The sequence below is a fragment of the Haliotis cracherodii genome, unplaced genomic scaffold (genome assembly GCF_022045235.1).
Source record: "Haliotis cracherodii isolate W230 unplaced genomic scaffold, xgHalCrac1.p SCAF_10, whole genome shotgun sequence".
Lineage (NCBI taxonomy): Eukaryota > Metazoa > Mollusca > Gastropoda > Lepetellida > Haliotidae > Haliotis > Haliotis cracherodii.
In genome coordinates, this window is record NW_027266265.1 from 30,921,706 (window position 1) to 30,942,200 (window position 20,495).

A 20,495-nucleotide genomic window follows, 5' to 3' on the forward strand; every position below is an offset into this window, starting at 1 on the left:
ACACGTCAATATCTGTATGATTCCCCTCAGAGCTATTATCATTATGTTAGTTGTGACCGGGGAGTTACTACGTAGATAACTTAAGGCGTACAGGTATTATTCATACTCGCAAACCATTCCTACCCCAAAATCCACAAGGGCAGTATTTGAGACGCACACCTGTTCATTTGCGTTCAGTATTTGCCTTCGATTAGAATCAGTGGTAGAATATTGAAGTACATTATTATTATTATTATTCCCCGGAGTGTTTAAGATTTGTTGCCAAGAAAGAAATGTATCTTGCATGTAGAACATTACTTTAATATTAAGTGATTTTATTAACATTATATTCATATGCAACAATCATATATCACTAGAATGGTCGACACGTGAAGATCCGAGGTCTTCAGCAACCCATGCTTGCCGTAAAAGGCCACTATGCTTGTTAGGGGCGACTAATGGGCTTGGGTTGTCAGGTTCGCTGACTTGGTTGATGCATGTCATCGACCCCAATTGCGTGGATCGTCACTGGATTATCTATTCCAGACTCGATTATTTACAAACCGACGTCATATAGCTGGAACATTGCTGAGTGTGACGTTAAACAACAAACAACACTAGAAGGGTCATTTTTTTTTATATTGCGTCGGTAGGAAGAACAAAAACGTAATGTTCAATTCTTTAAAGTGTTTACATTGGAACAATTTCACACACGGCTTGGAGTAGCAATTTCAGGTTCGGTGGTAATATAAAGTGTACTATACCATTTCAAATGTTGTTTAAATTCGGCAGAGCGATGTGCGAAGTAATAAAAAATAAAACGCCTATTACTGAATATTAATTACTTCACTCTACGAATTAATGAGTGGGTGAGTCAACTTTATGATCACGCCAGCAGTATTTCAGCCATATTGAGACAGGAACATTCCATAACTTTTCATGTATAAAAATGTGTGGACAAAGAACAGTAAAATAGCCAGTAACGTCAGTATATAACAGACTAGCATTTAAAACAAGATAAAGAATTCCAAAGGATTTAACTATTAAACAACGATGCAATATACACTTCATGCTCTAGTTTGCCAACAAACAAAGGTTCGCAATTTACCTAGGGACAGTGGGGACTAACATTACCCCTGCTCCATGGTTCCATTGCAGCGTGTTTTGGGTGCTGCAGGTATTTGTGTCTATGCTGTGGTGGAAGCACCCCACCTACAACATAATATGTAAAGGCTGGTCGTCAGGAAAACACACCTTCTACAACAGGTTAGTCATTTCTGAAGGTTGATATTCTCGTCATCCATTCCATTTGTCCACGGCGCATTTGTTGTAACGCAAAGAACACATTGTGTAAACATTGTGGACAAAGAGGTGACACTATGTTGGGCGTCGTTCGTGAAGTAGAACATTGAATAGGACAGGTTCAACAGTTCAAACAAACTGGCTATGTGGCAGGATCACGAGACTGAAAGCCAGAGACTTTGAAGAAAGAGATCTATACTTTGTGATCCTTAATCGCCAAAATACCTAAGAACATAGCTACCGATCGTTCTGCGAACCCAACAGAAGTCCATATCGATCTTGGCATACAATAGTCATTGGAAAATGTGAAAGAGTCTGAATAAACATAGCTTATATACACAGATACAGTTCTGAATACGTTGCCTATAGAATTATTCGGTTGAGGTTGTATTGGCAAAACACCATATTAACAAATCAATATATAGAGGCTTGTGGCGTTTCAAGTATGAGCTCTTGATACTACGTTGTTTTTTACTTTAGCTCATTTAGCACTGGGGTCTAACACCACCTTTATGTCACGCTTCTTTGTAGAATGTGTGTCTTTGGATAACTCTTCCGACATATAAACAAAATGTGGTTGTAAATCCTATTGACTGTGACTATACTGATACATTATTAGAACGGTGTTCTACTTGTTCTTTCTTTTAACATAACCGTTCTACATTTTTGTTAAGACTGATTACTATAAACATACCTGGTTATCTAATTACTGGTATTATCAAACATACCCATTGTTCTACATACCCACTATGCTAATTAATGTAATACTTAAATATTAATATATGTTTTATCATCCAAAACTGGCTTACACGGGATATATCGCTTGGGTGAGATCACGCAAAACCTCATGTGAGATATCACTAGAATGAAATTGCATCCAAATGCCTCGCTGACCATTGTGACGTCCTCGGTTACCATGACATCACATTCAAATCGAATCTGGACCAGACAATCCCGTGATTCACCTCATGAGCATCGATCTACGCAAATGGGATTTGAGGGCATGCATCTACCTTATCAGCGAGCCTGACCATCTGATCCCGTTAGTCGCTTCGTACCACAAGCAAGGGTTGTTGAAGACCCATTCTAACCCGGACCTTAACGGGTGCCAGAATCTGTCTGCCACTAGCCGTGCTAACTGAACAAGTTGGATGAAGGATTTTAGATCATAAATAGAAAGCCTTTGATTTTTTAACCTTTTTAAACTCGTGCTGATATAGTTAATATCAAAAGACACTCGGGTGAGATTAGCTTTGTTGTAATTGCTTATAATATTCACCGTTCCCGTTGTTCTAATTACTGATACTATTTACCATTCCTGTTATAATTCCTTATATTATTTAATATTGCTGTTGTTCTAATTACTTTTATCTTTTACCCTTCCTAATGGTATACTTACTAATATTATTTACCATACATGTTGTTCTAATTGCTGAGATTATTTTAAAAAATTGTTGTTCAACTTACTCATATTATTTACCATACCTGTTGTTCTAACTGCTGATATTTCTTACTATCCTTGTTCTAATCTCTTTAAATATGCACGTTGTTATAATTTCTGATATATTGAAATATACCCGTTCTGTTGACCAATCTCTATAAACATTCCCCTTAATCTAAACATACCCGTTGTTCTTATTATTGAACACGTTGTTCTGTATACTTACATTATCAAACATATCCGTTATTTCGATTTCTGATATTATTTAACATACCCGTTCTAATTACTGACCTATTTCAAATTGTCCGTTTGTCTATTTACTGATCTCTTCAAATATACGCCTTGTTTTAATTACATATATTTTTAAACATAACCATTCATTTAATTAGTGGTATTGTGAAACATACCCGTTTTCTAATTACTGACCTCTTTCGACATATCCTATTTACCAATCGCTTAAAATATATCGGGGTTTTATACCTGATTTATAAAACGCATGTGTTTTCTAATTAGTGACTCTTTAACGGCTGTTGTAATTAAGTATTCAAATTATCGTTTTTATAATTGGTATTATTAAACTTTCAAGTTTTTTTCACAAATGACAGCTTCCAACAAATCCGTATAATTACTGATGTGTTTAACCATAATTGTTGATCTTATTTGCTACCCTGAACTACCGGGACACAAAAAGTATACATTTTAAAATTGGAATTGACTAAAACAAATGCAAACCCTGTAAAAACGTTACTTGACTGAACACACCAGCCGAAACACTGCAAACTTAAGGTTCAAAACTCAATGATACGCGTATCAATTTCACACATCACCATCGAATAACCATTTCTTCTTTGCTTCATTTTTAAAGCGTTTTATTTTTTCCCGGAGGTATATTTATACACAGCCGTTGTTTGTACATACCCGTTTTAGCAACTGATATCAATAAACATACCCGGTCTCTTTAAACATATCCGTTCTAATTACTGTAATGCTTTAAAAGTGCTTGAATACTGCTAAAAGTGGCGCAAAGCCATACTCACTTACTCACTCACTCTCACTTACTCACTCACCCACTGTATGAATTACTGATATATATTTACATGTATCGCTTGATATTACAACTCTCATTCCACAGTCATAGCAGACTGGATATGACCGAATTTTGAGGTATGTTATCTTTCATTTGAAAAATGTAAATTATACATTTGAGACCAAAAGTGTAAGTTTCTGATAGTCAAGAAAGAACCTTATTATATTCATAATAACATACTTTGATTCTGAAGTTCAAAACAGAAGTATGACTATCCCTGAACGGAACCCGATAACCCAAAAAACAAAACTTGCATATTCATGCAATACTTCACCAGGCCCCGTTTATTATCCAGGCTTCAGATATTTTTATTGGCGTTGTCTGCGTTGTACTCACTCAGCTGAGTGTAGTGCGGACTCTAATGGCTTTCGCTTGATAGTGTGTGGTGTCAATAGTGTTAGCGGAATAATGTCTCTCATACACTTGCAATATTTGCATAAATCCTATTGAAAGAGCACACTTTATATCGCCTACAGAAACGTTAATGCTTGGTTACCCGTTGTTGTGAAGTGAAAATGTGTCTCTATTCTGTCTGTGCTTTCTGCAATCATATGTTAAATACTGTAAGGAGATATCGTTGTTGGATTTTGTCGCTGGTGTCATTTTACTTTCGGCACCCCTGAGTACACCCACATGTACAGAAAATGGAAGCCATTAAGTGTTTTCTGAATATCTTAAGTTTCGTGCAACACAATCACAATATTTGATAACATGTTACATTCCAAAATCCTGAACTTGTGTACCCACAAAATTGTCAAAAATAAAATCAGTAACCTTATAATTCATATGACTTGTTCGTGACGTAATCGATCGGGTCGTTAAGGAGATGCCAATAATAAGTAAAACTGCAAATCCCTCACAAAAACATTAATAAACGTTTGCTTTGAACGCGGAATTCAGCAGTATTCCTCGGAATTTACTCGGAATCCCCGCGGGGTGTTAATGAATATAAAACAATGTGGATATTGTTACTTTTAATGTAGCCCCAACGAGTATTTTCAATCTGATACGACTTAAGTGGGCTTGGTAATAGCACCGCTGTAGGGTAAACAAGTGACGGATAACGGGGTAAAATACCTCCCCCGTACTCCGATTATTTACAGACCTCTGTGATACAGCAAAGAAGAGTACGGGTGGGTGGTGGGGGGGTGGGGGCTGGGGGGTGGGGGTGGGGGGGGGGGGGGGGGTGACCGGGGTAATAATACGTGCTCTTTGTGCAACCACATACCGGTATTTTTATTAGTATTATTATTAGTATTAGTATTAACGCGGACGCGGTCAGGGGATTGGAAAACTGACCATCTCCTTGGCAGACGCCCCATCCACTACACCATGCGGAGGGTTGAACTATCGTACCTACGGAAATATTAGAAAAATGCTTTTCTGGGTTCAATAATTAAATACGAATCATAGGGATATGAAAATATCATATATCAAAATAACACAAATCTACTTATTTTAGCCTACCTTCACTGACATTGTGATTAGCCTAAAAGGGTACTTTTACAAATAAAATTATGACAACCACAAAAAAATATTCGTGTGTTGTCATGCATCTATGAAACAGCCTGTACCCTGGGATAATAATAATATTATTGCTTAACACCTCTCCTAAAGATATTACCTCACGCATTCGCATAGACTGTATTATGACGGAGTCGCATGCGCATATTTCTATATTCCGTTTCAGACTTCCCTCTTTGGACTTTTAATAACGCTGAACTTGCTGTTTGGGTTTAATTTCTTCACTGTAAAGTAGTCGATAAGACTCCTTGTAATTTAAATACTTAAAACCACAGGCAGGTAAATCGGTAGTTACTCGTTATTTCAATAGCAACACTCTGTGAAACATTCAATCTTGTTTTACCGGGCAAAAAGCATTTTTTCTAACATTTCCGACAGTACTTTAGAGTGAGTGAGTATGGTTTTGCGCTTTTCTTTTATCAACATTCAAGCAGAAAGGCATCGTACATCTGTATAGAACAACGGCCTCTGAGTGTCGAGTGAATCCCTTAACCAATAAGTTACCCAGGAGATAAAACACGTTTGTAATATATCACATTGGTTACGTGTATCGATTGACTAGACCGGCGATAAGGAATTACACGTATCATGGTACTAGTGTCACTTTATCCAAGTAGAGGTCTAAAACAGTTATACAACATCGTGACTGTTAAATTTATATGAACCGAGGAGCTTTGTACAGCCACTGAGAAATTATTTGTGACAAACGATACATTGTATGTGTGAAAGCTAATGCTGAAGTGGAACGTTGAGTATAACAGATGTTTTGACAGGAACGACCGACGTGTCGATCTATTTCGAGATCTTTTTACAAACTCAAAATGTCGTCTTGATGTTGTGTATTCAGTTACATAAATGCTCGTTCAGGCTTGATATTTTACCGTCCACTAAAAGCTGCAATATGGCTTTGACCTCGGCGTTAACAAACCACGATCAATTCAATTGCACGTTTTTCAAAGAAGACCACCAACAGTTTCTACCCAATAAAAAGGAACCAGCTTATATGGTCCTGAACGAAAATGACAGCAAATGTATACCATAAATAATAGTAATACAGTCGAACTTCATTATGTCGAACTTGAATGTGTCGAATTCCTGGTTGTTTCGAATTCATTATGTAGAGTCCAAATTAAGCCTAAAAGTCCCCTGATGCTTCGTACCACGGATAACTCGTACTTCTTTACAGGTACTCGCGAGTTCGAAACAACGAGGTTCGACTGTAGTTAATTGCACATACATAATCCTTGCAGCAAAACAAATGAAGAAAAGATGATAATTTGGATAAATTTATTCAGCCATTTTTTTTAGTTCAGTTTCACTGGTAATCATTTTATTCTTTCAACAATAACACGAAATCAAGTTGCATGATTTCAGTCATAGGTTATGCAATGAAAGTCATTTAATATTCCTCGCCCTCTTCCTCGCCTTCTCCCTCGACGGAGTCAACTCCGACCTCCTCGTAGTCCTTCTCCAGAGCTGCCAAGTCCTCACGGGCCTCGGAGAACTCGCCCTCCTCCATACCCTCACCAACGTACCAGTGGACGAAGGCACGCTTGGCGTACATCAGATCGAACTTGTGGTCAAGACGAGCCCAGGCCTCAGCGATGGCAGTGGTGTTGCTCAACATGCACACAGCTCTCTGGACCTTGGCCAAGTCACCACCGGGAACAACAGTCGGTGGCTGATAGTTGATTCCGACCTTGAAACCAGTGGGACACCAGTCCACAAACTGGATGGTTCTCTTGGTTTTGATGGTAGCGATGGCAGCGTTGACATCCTTAGGGACGACGTCACCACGGTACAGCATGCAGCATGCCATGTACTTGCCGTGACGGGGATCACACTTGACCATCTGGTTGGCGGGCTCGAAAGTGGCGTTGGTGATTTCAGCAACTGTAAGCTGCTCATGGTAGGCCTTCTCTGCCGAGATGACAGGGGCGTAGGTAGCCAGAGGGAAGTGGATACGTGGGTAGGGCACCAAGTTGGTCTGGAACTCTGTCAGGTCAACGTTCAGGGCACCGTCAAAGCGGAGAGACGCAGTGATGGAGCTGACGATCTGACCAATCAGACGGTTCAAGTTGGTGTAAGTTGGACGCTCGATGTCGAGGTTACGACGGCAGATGTCGTAGATGGCCTCGTTGTCGACCATGAAGGCGCAGTCCGAGTGCTCCAGAGTGGTATGGGTGGTCAGGATGGAGTTGTAAGGCTCGACCACAGCAGTGGAGATCTGAGGAGCAGGGTAGATGGCGAACTCCAGCTTGGACTTCTTTCCGTAGTCAACACTCAGACGCTCCATCAACAGAGAGGTGAAACCAGAGCCAGTGCCACCACCGAAGCTGTGGAAGATGAGGAAGCCCTGGAGTCCAGTGCATTGGTCAGCCAGTTTCCTGAGGCGGTCAAGGACGAGGTCGACAATCTCCTTGCCGATGGTGTAGTGACCACGGGCGTAGTTGTTGGCGGCGTCCTCCTTACCAGTGATCAGCTGTTCTGGGTGAAACAGCTGACGGTAGGTTCCGGTACGGACCTCATCTGTAGGAAAGAAGCATTAAGTTAAGATTGTGTTCATTCAATGTGTATATTCAATGCACTCCAACCATATATTTCATATTAAATAAACAGTCAATACAAACATTACAAATAGAAAATGAGTTTGCATTTTAAAGAATCTTGCAAAGACGTAGTTAACACAGTATAATGTTAGAGAATTAAAAAGACTATTTCATGTGCAATGAAAGTCCTTACCAATAACAGTTGGCTCGAGATCAACGAAGACAGCCCTGGGGACGTGTTTCCCTGCTCCAGTCTCGCTGAAGAAGGTGTTGAAGGAATCGTCACCACCCCCGATGGTCTTGTCAGAGGGCATCTGACCATCAGGCTGGATACCGTGCTCCAAACAGTACAACTCCCAGCAGGCATTGCCCATCTGGACACCGGCTTGACCAACATGGATGGAGACGCATTCCCTCTGAAACCCAATATATATTCAAAACAACATTGTATTTAATTTCACAAATTACGTGTTTGTAAACTTTTTGGTGCTGACTTCTAGAGGTATGGTATTGAATTATAACATGTCAACTTTTAATGTGTTTGAGGTTGTTTCATTCTGTGACACTCATTATGCTGTGGATCGTGTCTATGTCTCACGGGCTATTTACACACGCTTGAGTTAGTTTATGAAGGAACTCCCATAGTTCGATCATGAGATTATAAAAAGTTATAAACGGCAAGTATTAAATAAAATAATAAACTCTCTCCTGTGCAATACCAATTTTATGAAACGGGAGCTCGTTTTGTATTGTATAAACCACACACACCTCACGGCACATTATCGGGGAAACATGTATGGTTTGTAAATAGCGAATTCGGTTTGAAGGGATGCTTCACCAATAGCATTCAAATTTGGTGTCATCATGAAAATAAGTGCTTCAAAAATCAACTCACCATGGTGCCTTTTTTACTTGACGATGACGCTGTACTCACTGGGACGTTTAGGAGTCTAGGGAGACGACGTGTAGAATGTTTGGCAGACAAACCGTGTATATATATATAAAGGGAGACCCGGAGCGCGTTGCTAACCATGTGACCACAAAAACGTGCACATATTGGACAGAGTTGGGTTACCAAGGACGCTACTCACATACACATTATAACAGAACATTTGTAATGACTTTACACATTTTGAAAGCGTCTTTTCAGAGAACCGAAACGTTATTGAAACGTATTCATAACACCCTACAGCATATATATACATTGAAGTGAACAGAAAGCCACCGTCGATGTTATTTCCAAACACGTGAGCACATAGTTCGTATTTAGCCTCTCGAACCGCTTTATCGAAATGTGTTTTGCAACAAGTCAACTCATATCATAATATGTGTCTCCTTCGATTTTAAGACGTGGGCGATGTTTGCATTTGCACAATGGTATTGGACCACGAGTTAGTCAGCATGCAATGATCAGTTCGTTTGTTCGAATTAACCACAAATTATATTTGTAGAAAATAACTAGTGATCGAGATGCACAATGAACTTGTTATAAATCTAGACAATTATACATGTGTCAGTTAGGATAAATCAGCGGGTCCTGTGGAACGTTGTCTTTACATTTCATTTTGTATAGATTGTTAACTAATGATATATTGCGTGAGCATTGTATAAGTGTATTCATATGTATGTCAACTTACATTTTAAGAAACAAACTGTCATTTCACAGAGAAGAAACTTTGAAAATTGTTTACAAATTGATTGTCTCTCTCTCAATATCTCTCCAATTCACTGACGCACTGACTCACGCACGCACCCACCACCCACCCATCAACCCCTCTACCAAACACACTAACACCTGTCCACAAAAACACCCGCTCACACAACTATCAGTCACCAACCCATCCATCCACACTCACACTCACACTCACTCACCCAAACACTCACTCGAACCAGCAACCAAGATTACCCGCCACCCCCCCCCCCCCCCCTCCCCCCAACCTAATGATAATAATCAAATGACTTTCCCTCAATATTTAACTCATTCACTGACTCACGCATTCACGCATTCACGCATTCACGCACCCACCTCGCAATCCACACACTCACACACTCCTTCACTTACACACACACTCACTCAACCACTCAGTCACCCACCCACCAACCCGCCTACGCATCCACCAAATGACTCACTAAAGCACTCAAACACTCACGCAAACATTTACTCAAACATTCACTCAAACATTCACTCAACCACCAACCACGATAATGAACCCAAAATATAATGATAGCATGTAATGTTTCCGGGAAGGGAAAATTACAATTCAGTACTTGGCATATATATATATTTATTGTATTAGGAAGATACTTCGGGTGTCATCTGCTTGAGGGAGCACAGAGGTTTTTTATGAGATTATTGGTGAGTTTTCTTTGTCCTGTCATATGATTGTATTTGTTGTTTGTTTGCAAGTGAATTGAAAGTTTCATCGGTACGATAATATTATGTAGATAATTGGTATTTAGACCTGTTAGCGCTTAGTTTTTTCTTGTCACTATCGGCTGATTTTTTGGTTATTGATTGAACGTGACCTAATACTTAAATACGGACGCCAATATCAGGTTGATAGTATCACCTTAAGGATAAAGTGAGTCGTTGCAAGTATTGTGTTTTGTGTCTTGGTGCGTTATTTAGATTCATGGAGTGTGTGAGTGAGTGAGTGAGTGAGTGAGTGAGTGAGTGAGTGAGTGAGTTTAAACATCGCTTTGAACAGTATTTCAGTTTAATCACGGCGTGTCAGCTTGATGCGGGAGGTAAACCTAAAATTAGTCAGGTCCTGCGCGTCCCTTTGGTTTAAACCAACGAGCACGGGTAAGTGCTGACAAACTACGAAACACAATCAAGGCGAACAGGAAATTCGACACTTCGGTCATAGATTTCACGTCAAGGGGTCTGATGGTCGTTATCGCCGAAGCACTGACAGGAACAGTGAAACATCCAAGTTATAAAATGCATACCAAAGACTTACAAACAAGTGGGTTCCGCACTTTTTGATTATTTCATTGTGGGCGCTTCACCGTTTCAAAATTAGACCGATAGTTTGAAGGATGAAAGAAATATTTTTCCCCTTTTTGTGATTCATTTGTTTTGTATTGATGCATAGTGCATCCACCGAGTCCAGGAAAATGGTACTAAATAGATCATTCGAAAGTGTATGGTCATCTTGGTGCTCATTATTGAAGTAGCAGCATTTGCATCCTTGGGATGAAAATGTGTATCTTAGTGACTTACATTTGCGAGTTAATCTCTTGTATACTAGTATTTGAGTGAAATTAAGATTTGGTTGGTTGGTTTGTTGTTTAACGCCGCACTCAGCAATATTCCAGCTATATGACGGCGGTCTGAAAATAATCGAGTCTGGACCAGACAATCCAGTGATTGACATCATCGATCCACGCAATTGGGATCGATGACATGTATCAACCAAGTCAGCGAGCCTGACCACCCGATCCCGTTAGTCGCCTTTTACGACAAGCATGGGTTGCTTAAGACCTATTCTACCCCAGAATCTTCACGGGTCTGAAAATTGAGAAATGTATTAAAATATTTATAAACACTTAGTATATCAAGTGACTTTCTTTTGGCCAGAAACAGTCCCCAATCGTTACTTTATTGCTATAAATTAAACACTAATCAATTGCAAATCTGCCTCGTCAAATGTTTGACTTCAAATGTAAAATTAATGAAGTCCGGCTTAATGCAGGCAATAGTCTATGGTTAAAGAGAATGTTTGGTAGTTCCCATGGTGACTGTCAAAATGACGACAAAAGAGGGAAAACGATTCACTAGAGATTCAACCAGTACTGAAGGTAATACTAGTTCTGACAAGAATTGTACAGTGAACGTCTGTTTGGGGCATTTCCCGTTGTATTAAGGATTCACAGAAGGATTATTTTGACTGCCATACGGTAAATCAAGCATCCCATAGTTCATGATGTTAAGGTAGGGACATCCAAGGCTAGCACTATTGATTTTGTAGGGGATAGCAACTACTTTAAAAAGGAAACTATTAACCACCACAGTGAATCAAAACGACCCATGAACTGATGAAACTAGGTACTTCGAGCTACATTGATAAACAAATGAATCAATAGTTTCATTGTTTTCAACATCACGAATCACATTAGTCTGGCGAGTTTCTAATTCAGAAAGTTTTTCTAACAGTGTGCAGAGAGAAACTTTAGGATTTCTTTGGAAAATAATCTTCAGTCACAGTCCTTCAGTTGCGATTCTTACAGCTGAAGGTACGGAAAGGTACATCATAAGTTTGATCACAACAAAAATAATTATACAAAGCCCATGGAGTGGTCATTTGCCATTCTAACCATATAAATGTTCGACTTCCTGTCCTATTATGAGAAATGTATCCCCACAATCAATAATGATTTTACGTCAAAAAGAGGATCAAATGAAGGCAACTTAAAACGTTTATTACATTTATTCATTTATTTCAACATGGATGAGTATTGTCACATTGGCATTTCTTTTACTTTAATGGTTATGTCTTCCCTCTTCCAAAAATGTCACCAAATAAGTTATTTATAAGAGAGTCATTTCACTTTCAATATTCCTCGCCCTCTTGCTCGCCTTCTCCATCGACGGAGTCAACTCCGACCTCCTCGTAGTCCTTCTCCAGAGCTGCCAAGTCCTCACGGGCCTCGGAGAACTCACCCTCCTCCATACCCTCACCAACGTACCAGTGGACGAAGGCACGCTTGGCGTACATCAGATCGAACTTGTGGTCAAGACGAGCCCAGGCCTCAGCAATGGCAGTGGTGTTGCTCAACATGCACACAGCTCTCTGGACCTTGGCCAAGTCACCACCGGGAACAACAGTCGGTGGCTGATAGTTGATTCCGACCTTGAAACCAGTGGGACACCAGTCCACAAACTGGATGGTTCTCTTGGTTTTGATGGTACAGATGGCAGCGTTGACATCCTTAGGGACGACGTCACCACGGTACAGCATGCAGCATGCCATGTACTTGCCGTGACGGGGATCACACTTGACCATCTGGTTGGCGGGCTCGAAAGTGGCGTTGGTGATTTCAGCAACTGACAGTTGCTCATGGTAGGCCTTCTCTGCCGAGATGACAGGGGCGTAGGTAGCCAGAGGGAAGTGGATACGTGGGTAGGGCACCAAGTTGGTCTGGAACTCTGTTATATCCACGTTCAGGGCACCGTCAAAGCGGAGAGACGCAGTGATGGAGCTGACGATCTGACCAATCAGACGGTTCAAGTTGGTGTAAGTTGGACGCTCGATGTCGAGGTTACGACGGCAGATGTCGTAGATGGCCTCGTTGTCGACCATGAAGGCGCAGTCCGAGTGCTCCAGAGTGGTATGGGTGGTCAGGATGGAGTTGTAAGGCTCGACCACAGCAGTGGAGATCTGAGGAGCAGGGTAGATGGCGAATTCCAGCTTGGACTTCTTTCCGTAGTCAACACTCAGACGCTCCATCAACAGAGAGGTGAAACCTGAGCCAGTGCCACCACCGAAGCTGTGGAAGATGAGGAAGCCCTGGAGTCCAGTGCATTGGTCAGCCAGTTTCCTGAGGCGGTCAAGAACGAGGTCGACGATCTCCTTGCCGATGGTGTAGTGACCACGGGCGTAGTTGTTGGCGGCGTCCTCCTTCCCAGTAATCAGCTGTTCTGGATGGAACAGCTGACGATAGGTTCCTGTACGGACCTCATCTTTAGAAAGAAAAATTGAAGGTTAAGACTTTATTAACAAATACGTATTACGCACACATGATGTACTATGTATTACTGACTTCAGAAATGACTTGATAGTTTTAACACCAGAGAATATACAGTCTAGCTTATCCGCCGAAACAGATTCAATTTGGCGTAAAAGGCAAAATAGAGGTGAAAATTACATGAAAGGATCACTTAAAATCCACTGACACGATAGCACATTTACTGATATGGTTGGAACAAATTACAATATAATAATTTAAGGTCTTGGCTATAAACGTCAAAAAGTATTTCGAAAAGGGTTAAACATGACTTAAAAAGTCTATCTCATGTGCAATGAAAGTCCTTACCAATAACAGTTGGCTCGAGATCAACGAAGACAGCCCTGGGGACGTGTTTCCCTGCTCCAGTCTCGCTGAAGAAGGTGTTGAAGGAATCGTCACCACCCCCGATGGTCTTGTCAGAGGGCATCTGACCATCAGGCTGGATACCGTGCTCCAAACAGTACAACTCCCAGCAGGCATTGCCCATCTGGACACCGGCTTGACCAACATGGATGGAGACGCATTCCCTCTAAAAACGAAAATGAATTCATGATCGCATGGACCCAGTTACTGTACACCGTCCAAATATTAAATCTTAAAACTGACCCACCTAATAGTAATCGATATTTTCAACTGAGGGTAAAATATACACAAAATGATAAAAGTCCTCAAGTTAGTTACAATTGCAGCGAGAACACAAAATGTATGATTCAAAAATGTTTTCTTATCGCCCAATGTCAACATTACATTGCGTACACAAATATGAAACTTCAGCTTACCATGATGCTTTAGGATTTTATGACGCTGCACTCTCTGAGACGATTACGAGTCCAGGGAGACAAGACGAATGAGTGTTTGATAGACACAAGCTGTTCATATAGAGAGACGTTGCTAGTCATGTGACGACAAATACTTGCACATTACTGGTCATGTACGGTGTTGCTAGTGACGCTAAACTGATGCACATATCAACTGCACAGATTTAGAAACTTACAAAAGGCTTTATTCATTGAAGGAAAACTGTCATTGAATCTTATTCAAAATCCTGACAAAATATTCATGCATAACAGTTACACAACAATGTTTCAGAGCAAGAGTGCAGAGGTGACAGGTGCGCGTTGCTAGTCATATGAAAACAAACAATTGCACACATTTATATATATAGCTCATATCACAGTGACCTGACATCAATAAATGAAATTCCGTTGCAAAAATTCAAAGGCTTTTTGATATGCTAGTTTTACTTTTATGTCTGTGTTATGACTCCCCATAGAGAGACTGGTTTATAGAAAGTAATATGTGTATGGTGATATTTTAGTGTGGTAACCGGAGTACAAAATGAAATCTTTCTAAACATACGATAGATTAGCGATAGCTGTTACCAACACCGAAAACGAAACGTCAAACATGCACTTGATAAAACACTTAAACATCATCCGCATCTAAACTCGAATTTCTCCACGTCATTGACGTCATCAAACAATGAAGTCGGCTTATGCATCCACTTGACCCGCCTCGTAACAAAGAAAGAAACGTGCTTTAAAGTCAAGAACATGTCAGGGTTTTCATTTAACGACCAGAACAACTGTAGTAGACACTGTGGCGGGGCGGGGTACCCTCGCTTGACACGACCGCCTGGGCGCATGCATGTGATAATTTCATAGTGGTGCAGTGGACCCTCCTTTTCGTTGAGGTTTCGCTGGTGTGTGTGAGTGTGCATGCTATGTATAATATATTTAATACAAATGAAACAGGAAAATATGTTATAACTCTCAAAATTGTGCGTGAAATAACTGAGTATATTAAAATTGCCCTTAACCCAATAATACCCAATGAGTACAAATTACTTATGTATGCGTCCTCCAGAAAATCATTTTATATTTGTGTACATAATGAACATACACATCTACGTATGAAAGAATATTTTGTTTATGTTTAATACGTCCATGTATCCTTTACACTGCTTATAGCGTCATGAGAGTAAAATGGTTCTGCCGTCATGAAGGGCGGCTTGTCAGGAAGTCAGCGACGCGCGTATAAATGACTGTTGGGACAGCCACATATGCAATAAAATAGCATAATACAAAAGTCCAAAGATGAGCTGTATAAACATATTCTCCCTTTTGTTACAACCTTTAATCCCCCAAACCCGGAAATATTTGGAAGTGTTCGGGAAACACTGTATTCCTTAAATAAGTGTAAAGAACTAAAACAAAAATTATAACAAAATAATAACTCATAAAAAGTGAAAGACAGAGCCAAAATCTGACACAGATTCTTACTAGGGCTTCTTTCTCAAATGGAAAACAAGAATGAAAACAGTACAAAAGTGTAACACACCAAATTGTGGTACTTGCCCTCATGTTTACAATGTTATTCTTTTACATTCAAAGACGGAAAAACTTTCTATGTCCGTAAAAATATGAATTGTGCTTCAAAAAACTTGGTTTATGTCATACAATGTGTTGGATTCAAGGCCGAATACATTGGACAGACAGGGGACACCCTAAGAGCGAGAATGAGGGTCCACCGACAACAAATAAGGGACCCCTCTTGTCGGTGTATCCCACTCAGTCAACACATTGATCAGTGTGCTGGGAATAAAACACCAAATTTTGTGATATTGTAACCGGGTTTTGTGATGGCAAATACAAGGTCCAACACAGGCTACGGGTGTGAGTCTTTATTGCCTTAGTAGATAACAATGACACCCTGTAATGTACAAACAATAAGATTATAAAAACAGTAGTACACAGGTTTCATACACACATATATTAATACAATACAAAGCGACCTTTCATTTAATATAAACATAGTCTATATTCATTACATCAACATGAACTTAATAATCAATTAAAGCTGCAAGCAGCAATGGCGGGCTCCAAGAAACACTGTGCCCAAACGTCCATGTTCGAATCCTCAAAGGGTTTCCTTGAACCAAATCCGTCAAATGTAGGCACCGCTTGCAGGGTATCGTCGCAAGGAAAATGGCGTGTGCCAGAGTGTCCAGGTCTGTTCTAAAACCATTTCCGACCTCGAACATGTTCGAATCCATAAAAGGTTGGCTTGTGAAAACTCTGTCAAAAGATAGTCACCGGAAATCGCCGCTACGAAATTGGCGTGTTCCAGGGGTGTCCCAAATATAAATCAAATATAACCACTAAGCGGTGTTACTTTTAGCATACAACCAATAACAATAAATGAGATGCATATGGCACACTTACTTCATGTAAACTTGCAATAGTTTCTGTGGAGAACCTTACAAGATATGATCTTTAGAGCAAAATTTCGTTGAAAAAAATGATCAAAATCAAAATTCAATACGGCCGTAACTAAAAAAGAATTCCAAAATCGGCTACTTAGTTTTGATGTGTTATGTATGGAGATAATTATCAAAAAGTTTGAAAGCATTTCATGCAGTGGACTCGGAGTTCTTTGCGTTTAAAGACAGGTACCCAAAAAAACACAGTGGAAACCTTGAATCCATAATGGCTGCCAAACCACGTGACCATTGACCAAAGTCAAAGAACAAAAAATGTCAAGCAGCTCAAGCAGCAGATACATGCAAGGTTTCAAAGTAATCGGATAAGCGGTTGCTGAGCAATAGGGCGAAACATATCTTCAAAATATTCTGTTCTTTTAGTTATCTGCCCTTGGCTTTTGGGCCTACGGCCTTGGGTTTTTGGAGGGCACTAGTACCCAACGGTCCACATACACACACAAAATGTGAACAAAATCGAGACAGTGGTTATTTTTCTAGCTCTGGTACAAAAATCGGCGGAATAATAATGATATTAAATCAAACGCTAACACTGACACTCTTCAGCCTTTCGGCTTGGTGACTCTTTAACAGGCCGTAACTTCTTTGTCAGTTGGGCTCCAGTCAAACAGATTAGCGTTCTGCGTTCGTCCGGGTCCCGGGTTCCTGTCGCATTGTTGAGATAAAGTGCTAAACCTGTTCCCCACCTCGTTCATATTCGAATCCTCAAAGGGTTTACCTGTACCAACGCCGTCAAATGTAAAGAACCTCTTGTGAGACATCACCACTACTAAATTGACCTGGGTGTCCCAGGATGTTTTAACCAATTTCCAACTTCGACCATGTTCGAATCCTCAAATGGTTTGTTTGTACCAATACAATCAAATGTAAGGAACCACTTGCATGACATCGCCACATGTGTCCCAGTGTGTTCTTAACCCATGTTTGACTTCGACCATGTTCGAATCCGCATATGGTTTGCTTGTACCAACGCCATCAAATGTAGTGAACCACTTGTGAGACATCACCACACGTGTCCCAGTGTGTTCTTAACCCCTGTTTGACTTCGACCATGTTCGAATCCCCAAATGGTTTGGTTGTACCAACGCCATCAAATGTAATAAACCGCTTGTGAGACATCACCACACGTGTCCCAGTGTGTTCTTAACCCATGTTTGACCTCGACCATGTTCGAATCCCCAAATGGTTTGGTTGTACCAACACCGTTAAATGTAATAAACCGCTTGTGAGACATCATGAAATGTGTCCCAGTGTATTCTTAACCAATGTTTGCCTTCGACCATGTTCGAATCCGCACATGGTTTGCTTGTACCAACTCCATCAAAAGATAGTCACGGTTTGCAGGACATTACCGCTACCAAATTTACGTGTGCCACAGTTTCCCAGAGTGTAATAAACCAATTTCCGACCTCGACCATATGGTTTGCTTTAAACAACGCTGTCAAAAATAAGGTACCGTAGCAATTGGCAATTGAGAAATGAAGAATCAAGTCTGAAGCGAGTCTGACCACCCGATCCGATTAGTCGCCTCCTGTGACAAGCATAGTTGCCTGTTGAGACAAGCATCGGTTGAAAAAGGCCAATTCTAACTCTGGTCGTCAAGGGTAGTACACATAATATTGAACAAGGCTGTGGAGAACGCGAGGGTATCTGCAAAGCCAGTGAATGGGGGTTTATAGTAGATTTATGAGGCGCTTCCTTCAGTATTTGTACTCAAGTCTGATTTTTTTACTTAAATCGAATAATACCACACCAAGCAGTGGTGCTTTCATTATGCAACCCAGGACAAAATGAGCTGCATATAGTCTCAAAGTTTCATGCAAACTTTCAATAGTTTCTGTTAAGAACCTTAAAAGCTATGATCTTAAAAGTAAAATTTCGGTGAAAAAAATGATCAAAATCAAAATCCAATATGGCCGCAACTACAAAAGGTATCAAAAAATGGCTATGCTAATTTGTTGTGTTCTGTATGGAGACAATTCTCAGAAAGTTTGAAATCATTTCATGCAGTGGATTCAGAGGAGATAGTATTTGAAGACAGGTGCCCAAAAAACCCTGGCAAAACCTTGAATCCAATATGGCTGCCAAACCACGTGATCAATGACCAAAGTCAAAGAACAAAAATTATCAAGCAACTGAAGCAGTAGATACATGCAAGGTTTGAAAGTAAACGGACAAACGGTTGCTGAGCAACAGGGCAAAATATATCGTCAAAAAATACTTGTTTTTCAGTTATCTGCCCTTGGCCTTTGGGCCTACGGCCTTGGCTTTCTGGCGGGCACTAGTACCCAACGGTCTACAAACACGCACAAAATTTGAACAAAATCGAGCTAGTGGTTATTTTGCTAGGGCAGGTACAAAAATCGGCGGAATAATAAATAATAATAATAATAAATAATAATAATAATAATAATAATAAATCGAACGATTACAATAGGGCTCTACAGCCTTTCGGCTTGGAGCCCTAATGATATATAAAATCATTATCTTACCCTGAAGTAAACAAACGATTTATCAAGGGCGATAACTCGATCCCGACATTACTGATAAGATTACAATATATAGATGGTCCACGGTTCTAACATACAATGAACATTACAAATACAATTACCACTTTGTTGAAACTACTATATTAATTCATTACCTGATCATACATTTGGTATGATACACTATTTACAAAATATACTTCATGACACACAACAAACATGTAAATTATGCGTACCCTGTGGGTGACACTTGGATGTTTGTCCTCTCCAGGCAGCCGCCCTCCGTATTATCTATGTCGATATTAACACGCTACTACTTACAGAATCTACTATGAAAAAATGTAACACGCAGAATACTAGTGAGGAATTATAACTAACTACAAACTGTCATACAATGATTGACATTGCATACAATTCAGGTTTTACACAATGATAAAAATCAACGCATTCATTCAAACATTCACACACAGAAAGAAGAAGGATGAAAAGTATTTAAAGTGTTTACTTAGCCTTATTTAATTATTAACTTAGTAATATGGTGACACAATCACCATACCAAAGATAAGCATGTTAATAATACTGAAATAACATTCCATAACTTAGATAACATAAGTTATATTATTATTTAAATACATACATAGAGATTAGCTAGCAATTTTACAGATTACCAACTTTAATAATCGAATTATTTATCCCAGATCTGTCCAAGTCCAAATTGTTGACTGACTTCTGAATTGGTGTATTGTCAAGTGCGAGATGGATGAAAAGTGCACAGTTTGAACAAGCCAATGAAAACAAGGCTTGGGTTAGAACAAAGAGGAGAAACAATGACACAAACATAGACCAACCCAACCACCCTCTACATTATAAGTAAACTAATCCAGAAGCCCATAATAGATATTGAACTAAGAACCTACTTTCCTAACAACTTAAAATAATATTACAAACCTAAAGGACCTCAAATAGATAAAACATATGTACAACAAAACTGTATGTTAATACTTGTGTCTGCCACAATATTCCCGTTTTACAAATGTGACAATGATGCACTGAGAAAGATAAAAGTAAGTTACTTTAATTAATACTTTCAAACCAAAATTAAATGCTCATAACG

At 39.9% G+C, this 20,495-nt stretch overlaps 2 protein-coding genes across 2 annotated transcripts; both read right to left on the reverse strand.

The window, feature by feature from the left end:
* Positions 1-6,606: 6,606 nt before the first annotated feature.
* LOC139454294 (tubulin alpha-1A chain-like) lies at positions 6,607-8,879 on the reverse strand. The gene is made up of 3 exons (XM_071235914.1): positions 8,778-8,879; positions 8,076-8,298; positions 6,607-7,862 (listed from the first exon to the last, which is right to left on the reverse strand). The coding sequence occupies exons 1-3, from the start codon at positions 8,778-8,780 to the stop codon at positions 6,733-6,735; spliced, it is 1,356 nt and encodes a 451-aa protein (XP_071092015.1). The 5' UTR covers positions 8,781-8,879; the 3' UTR covers positions 6,607-6,732.
* A 3,412-nt stretch (positions 8,880-12,291) lies between these two features.
* LOC139454295 (tubulin alpha-1A chain-like) lies at positions 12,292-14,503 on the reverse strand. The gene is made up of 3 exons (XM_071235915.1): positions 14,395-14,503; positions 13,922-14,144; positions 12,292-13,568 (listed from the first exon to the last, which is right to left on the reverse strand). Exons 1-3 carry the CDS (start codon positions 14,395-14,397, stop codon positions 12,439-12,441), a joined length of 1,356 nt encoding a protein of 451 aa, XP_071092016.1. The 5' UTR covers positions 14,398-14,503; the 3' UTR covers positions 12,292-12,438.
* Between the last annotated feature and the right edge of the window lie 5,992 nt (positions 14,504-20,495).